This window comes from Osmia lignaria, chromosome 8 (genome assembly GCF_051020975.1).
Source record: "Osmia lignaria lignaria isolate PbOS001 chromosome 8, iyOsmLign1, whole genome shotgun sequence".
NCBI classification, from domain to species: Eukaryota; Metazoa; Arthropoda; class Insecta; order Hymenoptera; family Megachilidae; genus Osmia; species Osmia lignaria.
In genome coordinates this window covers 10756140-10772499 of record NC_135039.1, presented here as the reverse complement: position 1 = coordinate 10772499, position 16360 = coordinate 10756140, and the positions used below count along the sequence as shown (strand labels likewise).

General features: G+C 34.2%; 3 protein-coding genes and 2 long non-coding RNA genes across 11 annotated transcripts in view; 2 read left to right on the top strand and 3 right to left on the bottom strand.

Annotated features, from left to right (window-relative positions):
* Positions 1-17: 17 nt before the first annotated feature.
* Positions 18-2463, bottom strand: myd (stromal cell derived factor mayday). The gene is made up of 5 exons (XM_034334731.2): positions 1976-2463; positions 1352-1814; positions 1004-1267; positions 758-939; positions 18-689 (listed from the first exon to the last, which is right to left on the bottom strand). The coding sequence occupies exons 1-5, from the start codon at positions 1991-1993 to the stop codon at positions 513-515; spliced, it is 1104 nt and encodes a 367-aa protein (XP_034190622.1). The 5' UTR covers positions 1994-2463; the 3' UTR covers positions 18-512.
* Positions 2464-3231: 768 nt separating this feature from the next.
* On the top strand, positions 3232-4117 carry LOC143305576 (uncharacterized). Its single transcript, XR_013062590.1, has 3 exons — positions 3232-3318; positions 3441-3742; positions 3825-4117. It is a non-coding gene; the product is annotated as an uncharacterized LOC143305576 (long non-coding RNA).
* A 164-nt stretch (positions 4118-4281) lies between these two features.
* On the bottom strand, positions 4282-10271 carry LOC117608943 (sodium-coupled monocarboxylate transporter 1). Its single transcript, XM_034334716.2, has 9 exons — positions 10080-10271; positions 7646-7988; positions 6434-6659; positions 6289-6356; positions 5927-6222; positions 5623-5841; positions 5358-5541; positions 4942-5232; positions 4282-4845 (listed from the first exon to the last, which is right to left on the bottom strand). The coding sequence occupies exons 2-9, from the start codon at positions 7976-7978 to the stop codon at positions 4621-4623; spliced, it is 1842 nt and encodes a 613-aa protein (XP_034190607.2). The 5' UTR covers positions 7979-7988; positions 10080-10271; the 3' UTR covers positions 4282-4620.
* On the top strand, positions 9709-14754 carry LOC117608952 (uncharacterized). Of its 4 annotated transcripts, XR_013062588.1 has the most exons (7): positions 9709-10051; positions 10115-10191; positions 10262-12039; positions 12147-12511; positions 12575-12848; positions 13461-13643; positions 13729-14754. It is a non-coding gene; the product is annotated as an uncharacterized LOC117608952 (long non-coding RNA). The 4 variants fall into 4 exon arrangements; XR_013062589.1 differs by lacking the exon at positions 9709-10051 and having other exon boundaries at positions 10055-10191; positions 12147-12375; positions 12730-12848; XR_013062587.1 differs by lacking the exon at positions 9709-10051 and having other exon boundaries at positions 10055-10191; positions 12147-12375.
* LOC117608944 (putative sodium-dependent multivitamin transporter) overlaps positions 14230-16360 on the bottom strand; it is a 5567-nt gene continuing 3436 nt past the window's right edge. For all 4 annotated transcript variants that reach the window (XM_034334720.2, XM_034334717.2, XM_034334718.2 and 1 more), the window contains 3 exons: positions 16107-16324; positions 15794-16026; positions 14230-15485 (listed from right to left, as the gene is read on the bottom strand). In XM_034334720.2, coding sequence (XP_034190611.2) covers positions 15161-15485; positions 15794-16026; positions 16107-16324 — 776 coding nt within the window. In that variant the 3' untranslated portion in view covers positions 14230-15160. The remainder of the gene's footprint in view (positions 15486-15793; positions 16027-16106; positions 16325-16360) is intronic.

Genomic DNA, 16360 nt, shown 5'->3' with positions numbered 1-16360 from the left:
TTGTAGAAAAAAGTATTTTACACAGTATAAAGTTTTTTGCATAAAGGAACATCCATGGTGTTGTTCTCCTGAATTATTATAAACCTCAGTCAACATAAAACACGGTGTTCTTAACAATAACAAAAATAAATACATTTATATAAATAATTCTTAAATATATTAATTAAATCCAGACAACGTTTACACATAGCGTCATAGAAAACTTAACTTATTTCTGAACCCAATGACTCTATCTGAATCATAATAATCCCAGCTAACAAAAATAGTAATCTACATTGTAAAAACTATCACAGATATGTTTCAAAAGCTCGTACAAATTTCATCAGAATTTAGTATTTAAATTAATACTGACGCATCCTTAATAAATTAAATAATAAATATTATTACCGATATCAAAACAGTGCTCAGTTCTAAGGACAAGGAAATTTTATATTCTATAAAAGTAGATGAAGATATTCATCTTCAGACTTGTTTCCTACTTGAAAATAGTCTTTTCTTAAATATTGAGTTTCCTAAAACTCGTCATGAAAACTTTTCTCTGTGTCCACCATTTTACTCCCTAAGAATAAGTCCATTTTGCTTAGAATTTCAGATAGATTCAGTTTGCCATCCAGATTGGTGTCTGATAAGTTTATCAAGTGCTGAGCTTCTTGTATAGCGTGCCTTGGATTCCTTGGATCTATATACATCTGAAACAGTACAATAAATTTCATCCGTTCACTTTTTTTCTTTTTTTTAGATTTCTCCATCCGCTTACCAGAAGTTCTGCCCTGTCAGCCTTTCCATTTTTATTCTTGTCAATGAGATGTCGAAACTCCTTCCGCCTGTCTTCACTTCCGCCCACTGCTTCGTGTCTGTCTTCCTTTAAATCCAATCCCACCCCTTCTGCAGGTAAGTCTGAGAATTCGTCTTCTGTCAGCTGTTCATCCCCGTCACGGTCTGAAGCAAAGACTGGCGTTTGAAAAATCATATTATATAGAAAATATAAATTTCACTGCTTTACCAAATTTCTCAAACAGGTCTTCCACCATTTGAAGGAGAGCTCGATGGCTGCTCTCAGGATGAGTGAAAGCCAGGAACTCGTCAAGTGCGAGCCTCTCCGGATCGTTCCTGGCAGCCTCCGCCCACCTTGCTCTGTCCCTCATGATGCTCTCCTTTAAGGTTCGCGACATGTCGCTGTGCTTCTTGTCGTGAGAGCTCACGTAACTCTCAGGAAATCCGTGGGATCTGAGAAAGTACGCGTGGTACTCTTCCCACGAGACCTCGCCTGTCGCAGTGAAGAAGAATCAATGTTCATGAATATTAATGAATTTATAGAAACTCCTTCCTGCTTCATCTCTTTATGGATTACCGTTTTGTGGATTGTTGTCGATAGCAGTGAACAGTCCAATGTTCTCCCTCATGGCACAGCTGATGTGCTCAGTTATCTTCATATGAATCCATCTTGCCAATTCCTGGATGTCCAACAGCTGATCCTGATCAGTGTCTGCTCTTTGAAATATATCCTCGAGGAGGCTCCTTGGGTTCTCTCGGTTCTCCGCCTCTTCCACCTCTTTTATACTGCGATCAACTTCTCTTCGACGATCCAGCTCCTTGTCACGTGGAGCTGTCACCACCTCCAGTTCGACGAACAGGTCCTCGATCATTGAACCTTCCTCGTCCTTCGCCGTTGCTGGGGATACCAGGCTCTTTAGGGGCACGTTCCTGTTGTACTTGGCGAAGAGAAGGAACAGGTAGATTATGAGAGGCACCAGGATGGTCCAACGAAGAAAACGGAAACACCTTAAATCGGACTTGCAGGTGATCTTATTTATCTGCAAATGAATGCTGCAGTTAGGTATGGGTCAAAGTTGAATATGACAATGTGTGCCAAGTCTAATGGAGTAACAGCTTTAACAGGGGGACTAGATACCATTTTGATCCCACCTGTAACAAGCTACCCCTAATTTAATAAATGACCAAAGTTGCTACTTACAAAATATGAAAGATACATGTTGATCGGCAGGTCCACAGTTAAGCAAAGATGTCCTTAAAGATTCTGGATTACAACACACTAGGAAAGCTTCAGCTTTCTTCTCTCCATGCGTTGATTCCTTGATCATCAACCCTCCAGCAACTCAGAATGATCTTTTGCACACCATTTCCTATTGCTTCGCTGTCATCACTGATCACAAATCACACTGTCAATTAAAAGTTGCTTCGCTGATGAACTCTGATCTCACTGGAGACACTGTATCATCTTTGAACATGTTTCAATAGGTATCAACACAATGTTTTAGAGAACAAATGGAGCGAAGAAGAATGATGTAAAGGCTTGTTTAATGATAACAAATAGAGAAGAAAGAAGCAAAGATGATGACGGTGCAACACTGATTGGTGAATGATTTTATTCTGCTTAGCAAGAAAAAAAGCAAGCTCCAAGGAGAACTCTGGTCGCACGTTGCCTGGCAAAACGTTAACGGCGTATTGATCCACTTTCACTGTCGTGTCCTTTCTCTCTCTCTCCATCTCCCTCTTGTACTAACGCTGTTCTGTGATCCTCTTTGTCCCGCTTTTATCGAGCCTTCTGTCTCTCTTCATTCAATCACCAACATTCGCACTCTGTTTTACAATTGAAGCGACGTTTGCTGACTTCTTTTCTCTACTCGATTTCTGTTTAGAGCTGTTTTTTGCTAAACAGATCTAATGACATTGGGTTGAATAGAGCTGAGGAAAAAGAAGAAACAAAAAATGTTCTTGAAAGAGTTTCTTCTTTTCTTCAATTTTCTTCTATTCTTCTTTCCTTTTGTATCTCATTATCTTTCTGATGGAACACTTTATTTGAATGTTTTTGTTTCATTGTAGGAACTGAAGAAAATGAAATGATTAAAAGAAGAAATGATAAAATGTAGGAGATTCTTGGAAATGAAGAAATGAAACAACAGGAGGATTTAATAAATTTAATTATTCCTTGTATTCTCTCATTATTATGTACAAATATTTATACAAACACGTAGAAATGAAGAAGCTTGCGTTAAAATGTAAAAAAATGTTCTTGAAAGAGTTTCTTCTTTTATTCAATTTTCTTCTATTCTTCTTCCCTTTTGTATCTCATTATCTTTCTGATGGAACACTTTATTTGAATGTTTTTGTTTCATTGTAGGAACTGAAGAAAATGAAATGATTAAAAGAAGAAATGATAAAATGTAGGAGATTCTTGAAAATGAAGAAATGAAACAGCAGGAGGGTATAATAAACTTAATTATTCCTTGTATTCTCTCATTATTATGTATAAATATTTATACAAACACGTAGAAATGAAGAAGCTTACGTTAAAATGTAAAAAAATGTTCTTGAAAGAGTTTCTTCTTTTCTTCAATTTTCTTCTATTCTTCTTTCCTTTTGTATCTCATTATTTTTCTGATGAAACACTTTATTTGAATGTTTTTATTTCATTGTAGGAACTGAAGAAAATGAAATAATTAAAAGAAGAAATGATAAAGTGTAGGAGATTCTTGATAATGAAGAAATGAAACAGCAGGAGGATTTAATAAACTTAATTATTCCTTGTATTCTCTCATTATTATGTACAAATATTTATACAAACACGTAGAAATGAAGAAGCTTACGTTAAAATACATCAACGCCTCATGTATTCTACTCAGCCACTTAAATACGCGAACGAATAAACGAAGTACAGATCCGCAGTCAAGTGAAACGAGTGACTTTTCATCTTCACGATATAAAAAAAAGGAAAAAGAAGGTAAGAGAATAAAGGGAGAAAGCCATTTCCAAGATGACATGCCGCTGAACGGAGATTCTTAAACGAATCGTTGACGTTTCAGGCGGAAGAATCTTCTCGGGACGGAAGAGATGCTCGACAAGCGACAGAAAAGCATAAAAATTGTTCGATTGCATCATCGAACAGAAGAGAATATACATCTAGAAATTAAAATTACATCTTCTCTGTGACAGAGATTGGATTTTCAAATGAAAAGTTAAAACGTATTGGTTTATAAAATAAACAATCTCTAAAATATGCAGAAGACATATCTCTTCTTTGGAATAAAATTCATTAAAAAATTTATTACCAAAAACAAAAGTAGCTAATCTTATGTATGCAATAAGATTGCTTAAAAATATTTATACAAGTTAAACTACAATCTCTTCTTTGATTTTCTTCATAGAAATTATCTGAACCTGAAGTGAAATAACGAATGTAAAATCATTTAAACCGTCCCCGAAGATAGATCTTACCTAGGAATGGTTGAAATTCGCCAAATAAAATAAGTACTACATAAAATAGTACACACTATATAAAATAGTGCCACAAATAAATTATTCTAAGCCATTAGAAATCACCTCCTAGCAAGGAGTCATCTCTTATATAGTCTTCCTCTAAATTGGCATCATTCATTTTTGCCAGTGTTTCGTTCCAGAAGGATCAACCGATCCGAAGGAAACTTTCATTTTATTTTAATTTTCTATTTTATCATTAATAATTCTTAAGTAAGTCTTAATGAACCTATATGTAAAAGATCTCGTTACTTTGGTTTGGATCTCTGCGTGCAGAGTTTCATTCTTCAGCGTTGAACCTAGGACAACCTTCGACTACTGTTTTAAACATTTATTCATTCACTTTTATTTCACTATTTTTTCATCGTCCAACTCCAGAGCAAAGTTCGTTATTCCTTGGACGTTATTGGTCCGTGGTTTTGTCTGCATGTTGAAGAGGGAGGCAATTGGAGGACTCAAGAGATCCTGATCTATGTCAGCTGGATTTTGAAAGCCAGTGGCAAAGCTGACCAAAGCGCCTACCAAGATTGTCAGAATGGAACCAATTGCACTGTACCATAAATAACTGATCTGCAAAAGAATAAGTGAATACTTAATATCTAAGGACATTTGGAACTAGTATTAAATGCTGAAAATGATTAACACCTGTGAAAGAAGAAAGCTTACTTTGTATATAAAAAATATCCCATCATCACCAGTGTCATGAGGATGAATTGGAACAATGGTTGTGGTATTGCTCATACATGGACAAGCAACAGTAGACACAGGCTTGCTGTCCAAATGGATTTGCCCATTGAGAACAGCGATTTGAGCCCCCAGTCCAATCCACAGGACGATTATCAAGCTGGTGATTGCTCCAGAAATAGCTCCTTTGGCGTTGGCCCAAGGCACGAACATGCCCAAAGAGAATAATCCCAAGGTGATCCCTCCAACCATACCGTTGAACGATAATGCAACCTGGAATTATTGATCTCAGCAATCAACAGGGTACAGTATACTTCGGATTATTCATTAATCCTTACTAATAACCTGAAACGTGTACACAGGTTGAAAGAAGAAAATTGAAATGGAATAATTTTTACCTGAAGAACACTACCCAGGCGTTCCACGACGAAAACTAAAGCAAAACTAAGCACACCAAAGAAGATACTAATCCACCTGGCATAAATTGCTCCCTTCCTGGCTGGCAGCTCTATCTTGAACAACCCTTGAAATATGTCCTCGCAGGTGATTGCTGCCAGTGAATTCAAAGCACTTGCCACGGTCCTGGAAAATATGAGATGATATAAGACACTGTTTTTCTTTTATAAATCTTGGAACAGAGAGGTGGAGGTTTGATGAACATACCCCAGGGAAGCAGCAAAGATTCCAGCAACAAAGAGACCAGGCACACCGTTGAGACCTCCCATGAAGTTCATTACGTACAATGGCAGCAACTGATCCTGGCCACTTATGTAGCCAGCCAACAAGGGATCGCAGTCTTTGTAAGTGCTATAGAGCACCATACCGGTCAAGAAGTTCACAGTGTATATTATAATCATGCCAACAGCTGAGACCCATAACGCTCTGTAACAGAAGAAAATGAATATAATGTGTGAGAGCTTGGCAGAACAAATACTTATTTAAAATATTTTTCTTTTATGACACCTACGTTCTTGCTTGACCAATACTCTCAACGCTAAGGTACTTCTGGACGGATGCTTGATTGCTGCAGAACATGCTGGTCCAATAAACAGTTCCACCTATAGCTACGCTCCAGAAACTGTGTCGAATCGTTGGATTCGGATTAAGGTTGAAGAATTCCATTCTTCCGGACTCCTCGTTCGCTTTCCACACTGAAGAAATACCACCTTCCCAGGACAAACCGTATCCAACGATGAGGAACAAGGATCCAAGTAGCACCGCTGCTTGGAATGTGTCCGTCATTATGACAGCCTTCATTCCTCCCTGAGACGAAAAGAAGAAAACTAAGAAACTGGTAAAAGGGTAGGAATCTTAAAGAAAAATACAAACCTGGGACGCATAAAAGATACAAACTACGTAGACTAGAGTGACGGCTATATAAGTGTTCAGGCCCGTGACTGTAACCAGAGAAGAGGCGTTAATTAGAGGGTGCCCGGATTAATTGTTTCAAGTAGGAGCGTTTCACTCGGCTTACCATGACTCAAAGCCAGTGCTGGCGCGTACACAGCCACGGATGTGTAGAGGATCATTTGTAACATGTACAAACTACTGGCAAGCAGTCTGCAATGACGATCGAAACGAAGATTTAGATACTCGTAGCTCGAGGTTAGCCTGAGCTTCATGTAGACTGGCAAGTAGAGGTACGACGTGATCGGCACCACCAAGATAAAGGCCACACAGGTCATCCAGAACTGGGTACCCTTTGGGGTTTTAAGGAAACTTCAATTTTTAATTTATATTTGATAGAAGTAGAATGGAAAAAAATATTACAAAATGGGAGGACAATTTTCTTCTTTTAGTTGTAGTTTCTTGGAGCTTAACCAATTTCTTCTTAAAGTTATTTGGAAGAATGGAAAAGAATATTACAAAATGGGAGGACAATTTTCTTTTTTTAATTTTAATTTCTTGGAGCTTAAGTCCATTTCTTCTTAAAGTTATTTAAGAATATGGAAAGAATAGAAAAAATATTGCAAAGTGGGAGGACAATTTTCTTCTTTTAGTTGCAGTTTCTTGGAGCTTAATCCATTTCTTCTTAAAATTATTTAAGAATATGGAAAGAATAGAAAAAATATTGCAAAGTGGGAGGACAATTTTCTTCTTTTAGTTGTAGTTTCTTGGAGCTTAATCCATTCCTTCTTAAAGTTATTTGGAAGAATGGAAAAAAATATTACAAAATGGGAGGACAATTTTCTTCTTTTAATTTTAATTTCTTGGAGCTTAAGTCCATTTCTTCTTAAAGTTATTTAAGAATATGGAAAGAATAGAAAAAATATTGCAAAGTGGGAAGACAATTTTCTTCTTTTAGTTGTAGTTTCTTGGAGCTTAATCCATTTCTTCTTAAAGTTATTTGGAAGAATGGAAAAGAACATTACAAAATGGGAGGACAATTTTCTTCTTTTAATTTTAATTTCTTAGATCAAAATCCATTTCTTCTTAAAGTTATTTAAGAATATGGAAAGAATAGAAATAATATTGCAAAGTGGGAGGACAATTTTCTTCTTTTAGTTGTAGTTTCTTGGAGCTTAATCCATTTCTTCTTAAAGTTATTTGGAAGAATGGCAGAATAGAAAAGGATATTACAAAATGTGAGGACAACTTTCTTCTTTTAGTTACAGATTTTTAGAGCTTAAATCCATTTCTTCCTAAAATTATTTTAAACTTCTTCAAAAGTACACTTTAAACATACCTGTTCATACATTTCTGCAGGATTTCCAAGGAGCTCGATGGCCGTGATAAAACTAGCAGCCAAAGACATCGCCATAGGAAAGGTCCCCATACTGGATCCTCCCAAGAGGAAGTCCTGGCTGGTTTCCTGTTTCTTAGCGAAGAAACCATAAAAGGTACCGATCAAACAGGAGATCAGCAGCATCGCTGCGAGCACCGTATAGTCGGGCCATGAAAAATAATGAAGAAATGTCGGATGGTTCGCCAAACATTTTTCTTCTGCGCTATCGGATGGACGTTGCTCCGCGGAAGAAACAGCCAGGAAAACGAACAGCACTAGGATACGCGATCGCATTTTTTGGATGCTTGAACAGAAATTAAAAATATCTTCTGATTTTTCTATTTTAAATTAATTAATTATACTTTCTTTCTTCAGTACCGAATGCTTTCATATTTCTTCTTTTAATTCTACAAATTGTTGTAGGTATAAAACATTTTTGAAATCAAGATGTTAGAATGGAAATCAATCTGTATCGTGTGTCTTTTGCGTGATCTTAGACCTATCTGTGATATTTGATCAAATATCATTGAATGCAGCTCAAGGACACTGAATGCCAAGTACAGAGATTGATCATTTTATTGGTTTTCTTCTCAATTACCTTACAAATTGACAAAGACCACTGTGAGGATAGAATGTCTTTCTCTTGATTTCTTGAATTATGTACAATATTCTTCTTCATTAGATACTACTATTTTCTCAATGAATCATATTTTCTGTTTTAGAGGCAAGCTGCTTTTTCCAAATACATTTAAAGGAATCTGAATCTAACGCCTGGTTAATCGATTCAATATGGGCATACATTATTGGCCGATTGTTTCTTCCTTACGTAACCGAAGTGTAACGCACTATTCTGTACGATCTTTATGGCTATTAACACCAGCTTTCGATCATCATTAAAAAATCTGGTTAACACTGGCTAAAACCAGTTGATTCAATGACGAAGGAAGTCAATTAGCAGAAATTGTAGAAGACATGGTAAATAAATAATGATTTTCTGACTTTTTATTCAAATAGATATGGTTCTAATGTTAATTAAGTGGTTTGGTTGCTTTTGCACTCATAATGAAGTAATTATACATGAATATTTAATGTTCTTCTTCTTTCAGAGGCAAATTATGGTGAAGAAATACTTTGTACCTTGTATATTCTTCATATTAAGATTGAAATCTTGAATATTGACATTGAAATTACAATTTCAAGTTCATCAAATACAAACATCAGATTCTTCATTCACTGTATCAGGTTCAAAGAACCGAAACACATGCTGCGATCGATAATGAATTTCATAAACATTTTCGTTATCGACACTGCACGTATCAATGATCCTCGATGATCATTAAGACTGGACATTTCTGGTTGTAACCGGTTTCATTGAATAGGAATGTCCCAGCAAATTAATAGAGAGAAACCCATAAAATTTTTATCTCTTCCATCAGAATATCACCTATTTCCAAGCTACTGACATAGTTAATTTGTAATTATAAATATTTACTGATCTTTTTTTTCTTTTGAAATTTATCACCCAAGTCTCTGAACTCGTTTCATTGAAAACACCTTGGGGGAGATGAAATATTCCATCAGCAGTCATGCACAAAGCAATTTTCTAAAATTTACAAAAGGTTCTGAATGATTAATGAAAGCATGAATAAAGCTTGGATTACAATTGGACTTTGTTTCCTGGCAAGTGGAAAGACAACTTTTGGGTCAACCAATTGTAATTAAAACCAGAGAACCGTGAATAATACCTATTATGACACAGAGGAATGATTGCCATTTTTCATGGTGATTAATTTTGTTTAGAAAATATAAATTGCTGGAGGATGTTCTTTGTCTACATTTTGACAATAATCACTGAATGGGTGATGTTGGTATTAATTACAGTTGTGAATAAGGATTATGGCTTTTATTTTGAACACAAGTCAAAGATTCTTGAATTTATGATTTCATATAATTTTTTAGAAAATTTTCCACCTCTTCAAGAGCAACATGAAACTTTCTTCTTCAAGTTTTCTGGAGAAATTTCAACAACCATTCTGTCACTTGCAAGAACAGAAGCTACTTCAAGCTTTCAAGATAATGGATCTTTAAGATCTGTGCCCTTTCAGTAAAACTGAAATCTTAAATCTTCAAGATGAAGAAGCTTTAAGAATCTTATATTATATTCCAAAATTTATATTTCTTAAGGAACAACAAATTAACATGTAGCATTATTAACAATTATCTTTAAAAACTCATCAAGCTATTTATATTTTCAGCAAATTATGACAGAGGCCTCCAACATTTCCAAAATTTCCAGAAGAAGCAACTTATTGTCATCTACTTCACCAATAAAGCTTCATAAATCATTTTCTCTTTCAAGAAGAACAGGTAATCAAAATCAAAAGTAGTTTCTTACCTCTTAAGGTTTTAACTGATGTTGAACAGCAACAGGTCCTCCCTGTATGCCCAGGAAGAAATGAAAGGAAGAAGAAAAAGAGAAGTCACTTATTGTTTAGCGAGGCAGAAAGGTACGAAACTGCAGCTGAATAATCTTGCTGCTGGTCTTCCTAACGTAACGCATATATGCTCGGATTTCAGCGTCGGACAAAGGCTGATCGTTCAGCGTCTCGAGCTGATGAAGCGAAGAAGAAGAAGAGACTCGAGGGCGATTAACTAATTAAGAAAATGTAGTCGGCTTCACGCGTGCCGTTTGCTACAGAGCCGACGAATTAAGCGCAGAACGATTTCAGACTGTCGTTTTAATTGTCACATGTGCCCATTTATACGAAGCATCCCCTTCCAGACTCGCAAGATTCTTCCATTCCGGATATTCTTATGGAAACGCAAACAAAATTGCGGCTAAACAATGATGATCACAAGGAAACTATTACATCTCTTCTTTTCTTATATGTTAGATAAGATAAAATAAAAAATTTGTTTGGTATAATTAATAGGTGCACAAATTAATTCGGTGCCTATTCTTTTTTTAATTAATGGCTTATTTTTAAGAAGTTATAATAACTACAATTATTGAATTTATTGTTATCAATATCATATTCTCGCGCCATTTTTCAAATTCACAAAAGCGCGGGAAAATGTTCGAATTTAATATAGTTACTAAGAAAGTTATTATTAAAGGTACCGAATTAATTTGTACACCTAATAATATTGTACTGATGAAATTGTTGAGTAAGATTTGAGTATGTACTCAGAATTCATTAACAATTGGTTCATACATTGATTATGATGCAGTTTTATTACATTGTTTTGTATAACAGCAAATCAATCTAGTGAAGAAAATTTGTTACTGAGTATCATCATTAATTCTTCAGCTGAGTAATTTAAGTAATTAGCATATATTAGTTGATGAGGGATCAGTGATTGAATAGTAACCCTCATATAACATGATCTGGATTTAAAAAAGAGAAGAACGATTGAATTGAAAGGATCTTTTAACTGTGGCGTAACTTAATTAGTCCCAAATAGAGTTACTGAGTCCTCAATCGATCCATGTTAGTGTTACAAGCCTCTTCAGATCCTTTTAAATAGAATTAGATTCTCTTATGGTCTCTGGAATTATGGTTTCACTTTACAGTTTATGATGACAGTCAAAATGTGTTTTAAAATTGCTGTCTACAAACTTGAAGAAGTCCAAACAAGACTTCTGTTGACATTTTAAAGGGCAGATAACTACTCAAGTGTTACTCAAATCTTATTGAATTCTATTTTCTTCTTTTAACAATACCAAAGCAACGTTTAACGTGCTTCTTTATTTTATTAATCATTGAAATTTGAAAACTTCTGAAGCTTTTTACTTCAACTGGAAGGTTAAAAAATTTCCTTTGTTTATAAAAAACTCGCATTTTCAGATTCCAGATGATGAAACTGTAAATCGATGCTTGTTAATGTTTGACGTAATTTGATTATGAAGATTAGATTGTCTATCTGGATTTATAATTATTAGGTGTACAAATTAATTCGATGCCTTTTCTGTTTTTAATTAATTTCTTATTTTTAAGAAGTTATAGTAACTACAATCATTGAATTTATTGTTATCGATATCATATTCTCGCGCCATTTTTCAAATTCACAAAAGCGCAGGAATATATTCGAATTTAAAATAGAAAGTGTAATATTAAAGGTACCGAATTAATTTGTACACCTAATACTAATTGAATATTAATTAAAAACTGAATACTAAATTACGTCATTTAACACAATCAATATTATATTTGTTTTTGCAGGAAGAAATCTTAAGCCAGAGATGATTTCAGTATTGGCATTCCAAGAAAAGGACAGCTTATGAATGAGACAATTAGAGAAGAGTATAATTGAACTACGAAGAAGTTTCATGCAAGAAGAAGAAATACAATCAGGTCCAGAAGAAAAAAGAAGATATTAAATTATTGTTTTCTTTGCCTTTTCACTTTCTTCTTTATCTTAGACTTACATTTTCCATAATTTCCTTCTTCATCGTTTGCAGAAATCAATTTTTACCCAAGAGGTGTACTTGTTGCGAGTATCAGATGCACTAACAACTATTGACAAGATCACAATACTATCCGCGATAAAGAGGGCTGATAAACTACCACTGGTAGCTCTATTAACTGAAGATTGAAACTTGAAAAATCGACTCGTGAACCGGAATAGGCCTGAAAACCATATTCACAGTCAGCTGAAACAGGATTCAACCAGTTACTACTCCCAGGGTGGTAAACAAATCATATTTCACAAAGTTTTGTCTCCCTGATGCTTTCAATTAACTCATTCTTTAAAATTCTCCATATTGAACAACATATTTTAATTTATAATGATCAGTAACTTATGATATTCTACCAATTGCATAAAGTTAGCTTAAGAATCATAGATTTTTCTGATGAATCAAAGATGATACTTAATTTTTCGTTTTAGTGCTTTTCTTGGACCCAACATACGTACAGTTTAAGCAATTAAATTGTTATATGAGATTCACTGTATGAAGCAGTGAATCATTTTGAAATAAAATTAAGTTATTAATAATCTTCTTGTCCATAAAATGAACATTTTATTTAATTGCTTATTGTTAGAAAAAGTGGTAAAGACCTGGAAGAAGAAAAGTTGTCTTACAGAGAACCTTGACCTTTAATTGAACTAGATAACTACAAGGGACACCATGATGGCATTAATGAAACATGATTTTGATAATGTAACTATTCTGCACCATAAATTATTTTTATGAATTGTAAATTAATATATCTGACAGTGTAAGGTATACATCCTGTACACGTGTGAAAAAGGATTGGGATGTGATAGATACTTGTGATCATCTATGAGATAGCATAAGGAAATTTTCTTCCTCTACTGATTATGTTAATTTTACTAAGAACGCGATGACTCATAACGGGTTAAACAAGTTGCACCGTTCGTTCATGAATGAATTCACAGAGTCAAATGAAGTACCCAACAGATGTGATGATAAGTTACAAATCCTATTACAAAATCAATTATTAGCTTTTCACTGTCTTGGGATACATTTACTTATAATTACAAAATTGTTAAATATTTGAAAAATAAGAACTTTAGATTGCTTGAAAATATTTATATTCTATTTACAAAATCTTTGAGGTATCTTAACTAACTGAAATAATGATCCTTACCCTTTTGTCACATACATTCTTTGTCTAAATGTCAGTCAAACAGAATTATATCTTCATATCCAAGTGTTTTTCTTTTATAAAATGAATATGCTGAGAACACACACAATCATACAAAATTTCTTCTTAAATACTCTATATGATCCCTTTATCTCATTTTTCAGATCATCATTCTATCCTACGTTTCTTACTTAATTTCACTAATACAATACTGTGACACTAAAGTCGTTAATTTCAAAGGTAAACAAAAAATTGTATGTTGTGAAAGATTCCATAAGGAGGAGAGAGAAGAAGAAAGGAAGGGAGAAGGAATCCTGGCAAAATAAACAGAAGCACATGTGACATAGGTGAATATAATGACTGATACATTATATAATTATGCAAATAACATTGAATATTGACTTTAAAAGAATTCTGTTTCATCTGTTCCAGTACTTCAAATTACAAAGAATTAAACTTCTGAGCTTATAAAGAGCCTTGTATGAATGTCATAAATAAGTCAGTTTCTACAAAATGCCATAAACTACCAAGCCATTTGTCACCTAGTAATAGAAAGCGTAACATCAGTATAATTTCTTAATGAATTAATAGTCTATTAGACAAAGTGATGGCGGAAAATGACGAGCACGTTTCGCAGGAAAAATAATTAAAGAAAGCCCGGTGGCAATCGAAGCGCGAGTCACAGATAAATTGAAACTGGTTTCAACTAGCCACTAGTAGTTTGATCTGGACTTGGTGAACTTCTTTTGAACCACTTTGGACTGTTCTTTGTTTTCTCTGGACATCTTCAAAGTTGTTTCTTCATTACTTCTCTTTCCTAAACTGAATTTCATAAAATCAATTCCTGGAAATTTAAGGAAAGAGCATAGTTACAGAATCTGGATGTTAAAGGAATAGGATAATACAAAAAAGATTAAAAGGAATTATTCCTATTCTGCACACAAGCCCACACAGTGCTTTATTAACCCTTTCTGTATTGTACACTTAAAGTATGTACACATGATATGCGATATTATTACACTTTACAAAGTGAACGGTAATTAAACGTTACGTTTATCGCATACAGCAACTAATATATTACAAACACGTTTTTACAAAACCTTCTTTGATATTATACCTTTTTTGTACAATATGAAAATTGTTTCTCACGAGACACATTCATAACTCACAAAAATATATATTATTCTTCTATTTAGAGGCTCTCAAGATATATTAGGATCCCTTGTTTCTGTGATTAGAGTATTGTACTTTTGTTATCACTAAGCAATAATAGCTTGCACTGTATGCAAATAACTTAAAACGTCCAAGTCCCTTCCCTGTTGCAACACTCTTATCTTTAGGCGATGAAAAACATAAAAATATCATTTTTAATGAACCTCAAGTTTCGCTGGCTAAATTTTAAAAAGTATAATTTACATTCTACTAAATTACCATCTGTGATACGTAAAACAAACAAAAGCTTTCAAAAATGTACACCCAATTAGACATTTCCATAAAATGTGCATACATAGATAAAATATAAAATGGCAGTTTAGAGACAACGGATGGAAGACATTTTTCTAACAACTAGGTATATGTTAAGTAGCGCATAAATACAATTGAATTAAAAGCACCAATATTGCAAACTAGATTCAATAGTTTCTTTTCTAATGCTATATCAGTGCTTAAAATTAACATGCCCAAGAAACAAAAAACATTTTGGGCATTTTGCTGTTCTCCAGATAAGAATCAACTGTATAGACATTATTTGGTAACGCTTAAGACTACAACAATAATTTAAACGTTTTCTTTCAGCCATAAATATGGAATGTCTAAAACCTAAAACGCCACACGAAGAAAGTAAGGCGGTTGACAAAGAATTACATTAGACTCTGGTAATGTTATATTCATCCATATTCTCTTGATCGTTGGTCGGTTTGATAGTAAAAACGTACTTTCTCTGTGCGGTGTTATCTTTTGGTACATCGTCTTCGCTTGATTCTAAAATCCTCTCGCGTCTACGACGTATACGTTCTCCTACCATAGGAAAGAACAAGTTGGTATCCAGCTCAACTTTTGGCTTCTTAAACATACGGTTTATACAGACACTGAGCAACAGTCCTATCACAAATGTCAGCACAAATCCAAGGGGGCAGTACCACATGTAAGAGATTCGGTATAAGTAAAAATAAGACGAATCGTTTGATGTCCTAAAGAGAAAAAATCAAATTAATTTCAACGATAATATTTTACTGATACAACGTTAATTGTAAGAAAAAGAAATAAATTAATTTCAACAATAATATTTTACTGATACTACGTTAATTGTAAGAAAAAGAAATAATCAAATTAATTTCAACAATAATATTTTACTGATATAACATTAATTGTAAGAAAAAGAAATAATCAAATTAATTTCAATAATAATATTTTACTGATACAACGTTAATTGTAAGAAAAAGAAAAAATCAAATTAATTTCAACAATAATATTTTACTGAACGTTAATTGTCCCTTACTGTGAGAATTGTGTTTCTGAAGAAAGGATAGTTGCATTTGTACAACCAGCATCGCTCGTTGGGAGAGTTGGAGGAGTTGGTCTTGGCTGTCCAAAAGCAGTCCAGAATAAAAGTGCTAAGGATATAGTAGCACCAGTTACAGATCCAATTTCTGATGCAGTTTCAGTGAGCATACCAAGGGTAAAGAGTCCTAAAAGTGGACCACCTACTACACCGAATATTGTCAAACCTGCCTACAAAGATAATACATCAAGTTTAATTTAATTCTATATAATAATTGTATTAAGAGTGATCGTTGGTTTAAAGAGAGCACCTGCAAAACGCCACCTAATAGCTGTGCCAAGAATGCTAAAGCGATGGAAAGAATTCCATAAAGGAAAGCAAGTATTTTGGCTAAAGTCGTTGAGGTCGTGGCTGAGAATTCCTTAGCACAACATTTTCTATATACTGGTTTCAAATAATCTTCTAATGTTACTGCTGCCAATGAATTTAATGCCGCTGAGATAGTGCTGAGGCCAGCACTAAAGATACCTAAGCAAAAAATATGTGAAGGAATCATAATACTCG

What these genes read in the sequence shown, in the direction of transcription:
- LOC117608943 (XM_034334716.2), bottom strand. Translation starts at nt 7,978, where the DNA reads ATGCGATCGCGTATCCTAGTGCTGTTCGTTTTCCTGGCTGTTTCTTCC. An exon ending in AGCACTGGCTTTGAGTCATG is followed by an intron (nt 6,357 to 6,433) that starts GTAAGCCGAGTG and finishes CTCTGGTTACAG; the next exon opens with TCACGGGCCTGAACACTTAT. An exon ending in GCCTGGGTAGTGTTCTTCAG is followed by an intron (nt 5,233 to 5,357) that starts GTAAAAATTATT and finishes CAATAATTCCAG; the next exon opens with GTTGCATTATCGTTCAACGG.
- myd (XM_034334731.2), bottom strand. An exon ending in CGACAACAATCCACAAAACG is followed by an intron (nt 1,268 to 1,351) that starts GTAATCCATAAA and finishes TCACTGCGACAG; the next exon opens with GCGAGGTCTCGTGGGAAGAG. An exon ending in CTGACAGGGCAGAACTTCTG is followed by an intron (nt 690 to 757) that starts GTAAGCGGATGG and finishes GTACTGTTTCAG; the next exon opens with ATGTATATAGATCCAAGGAA.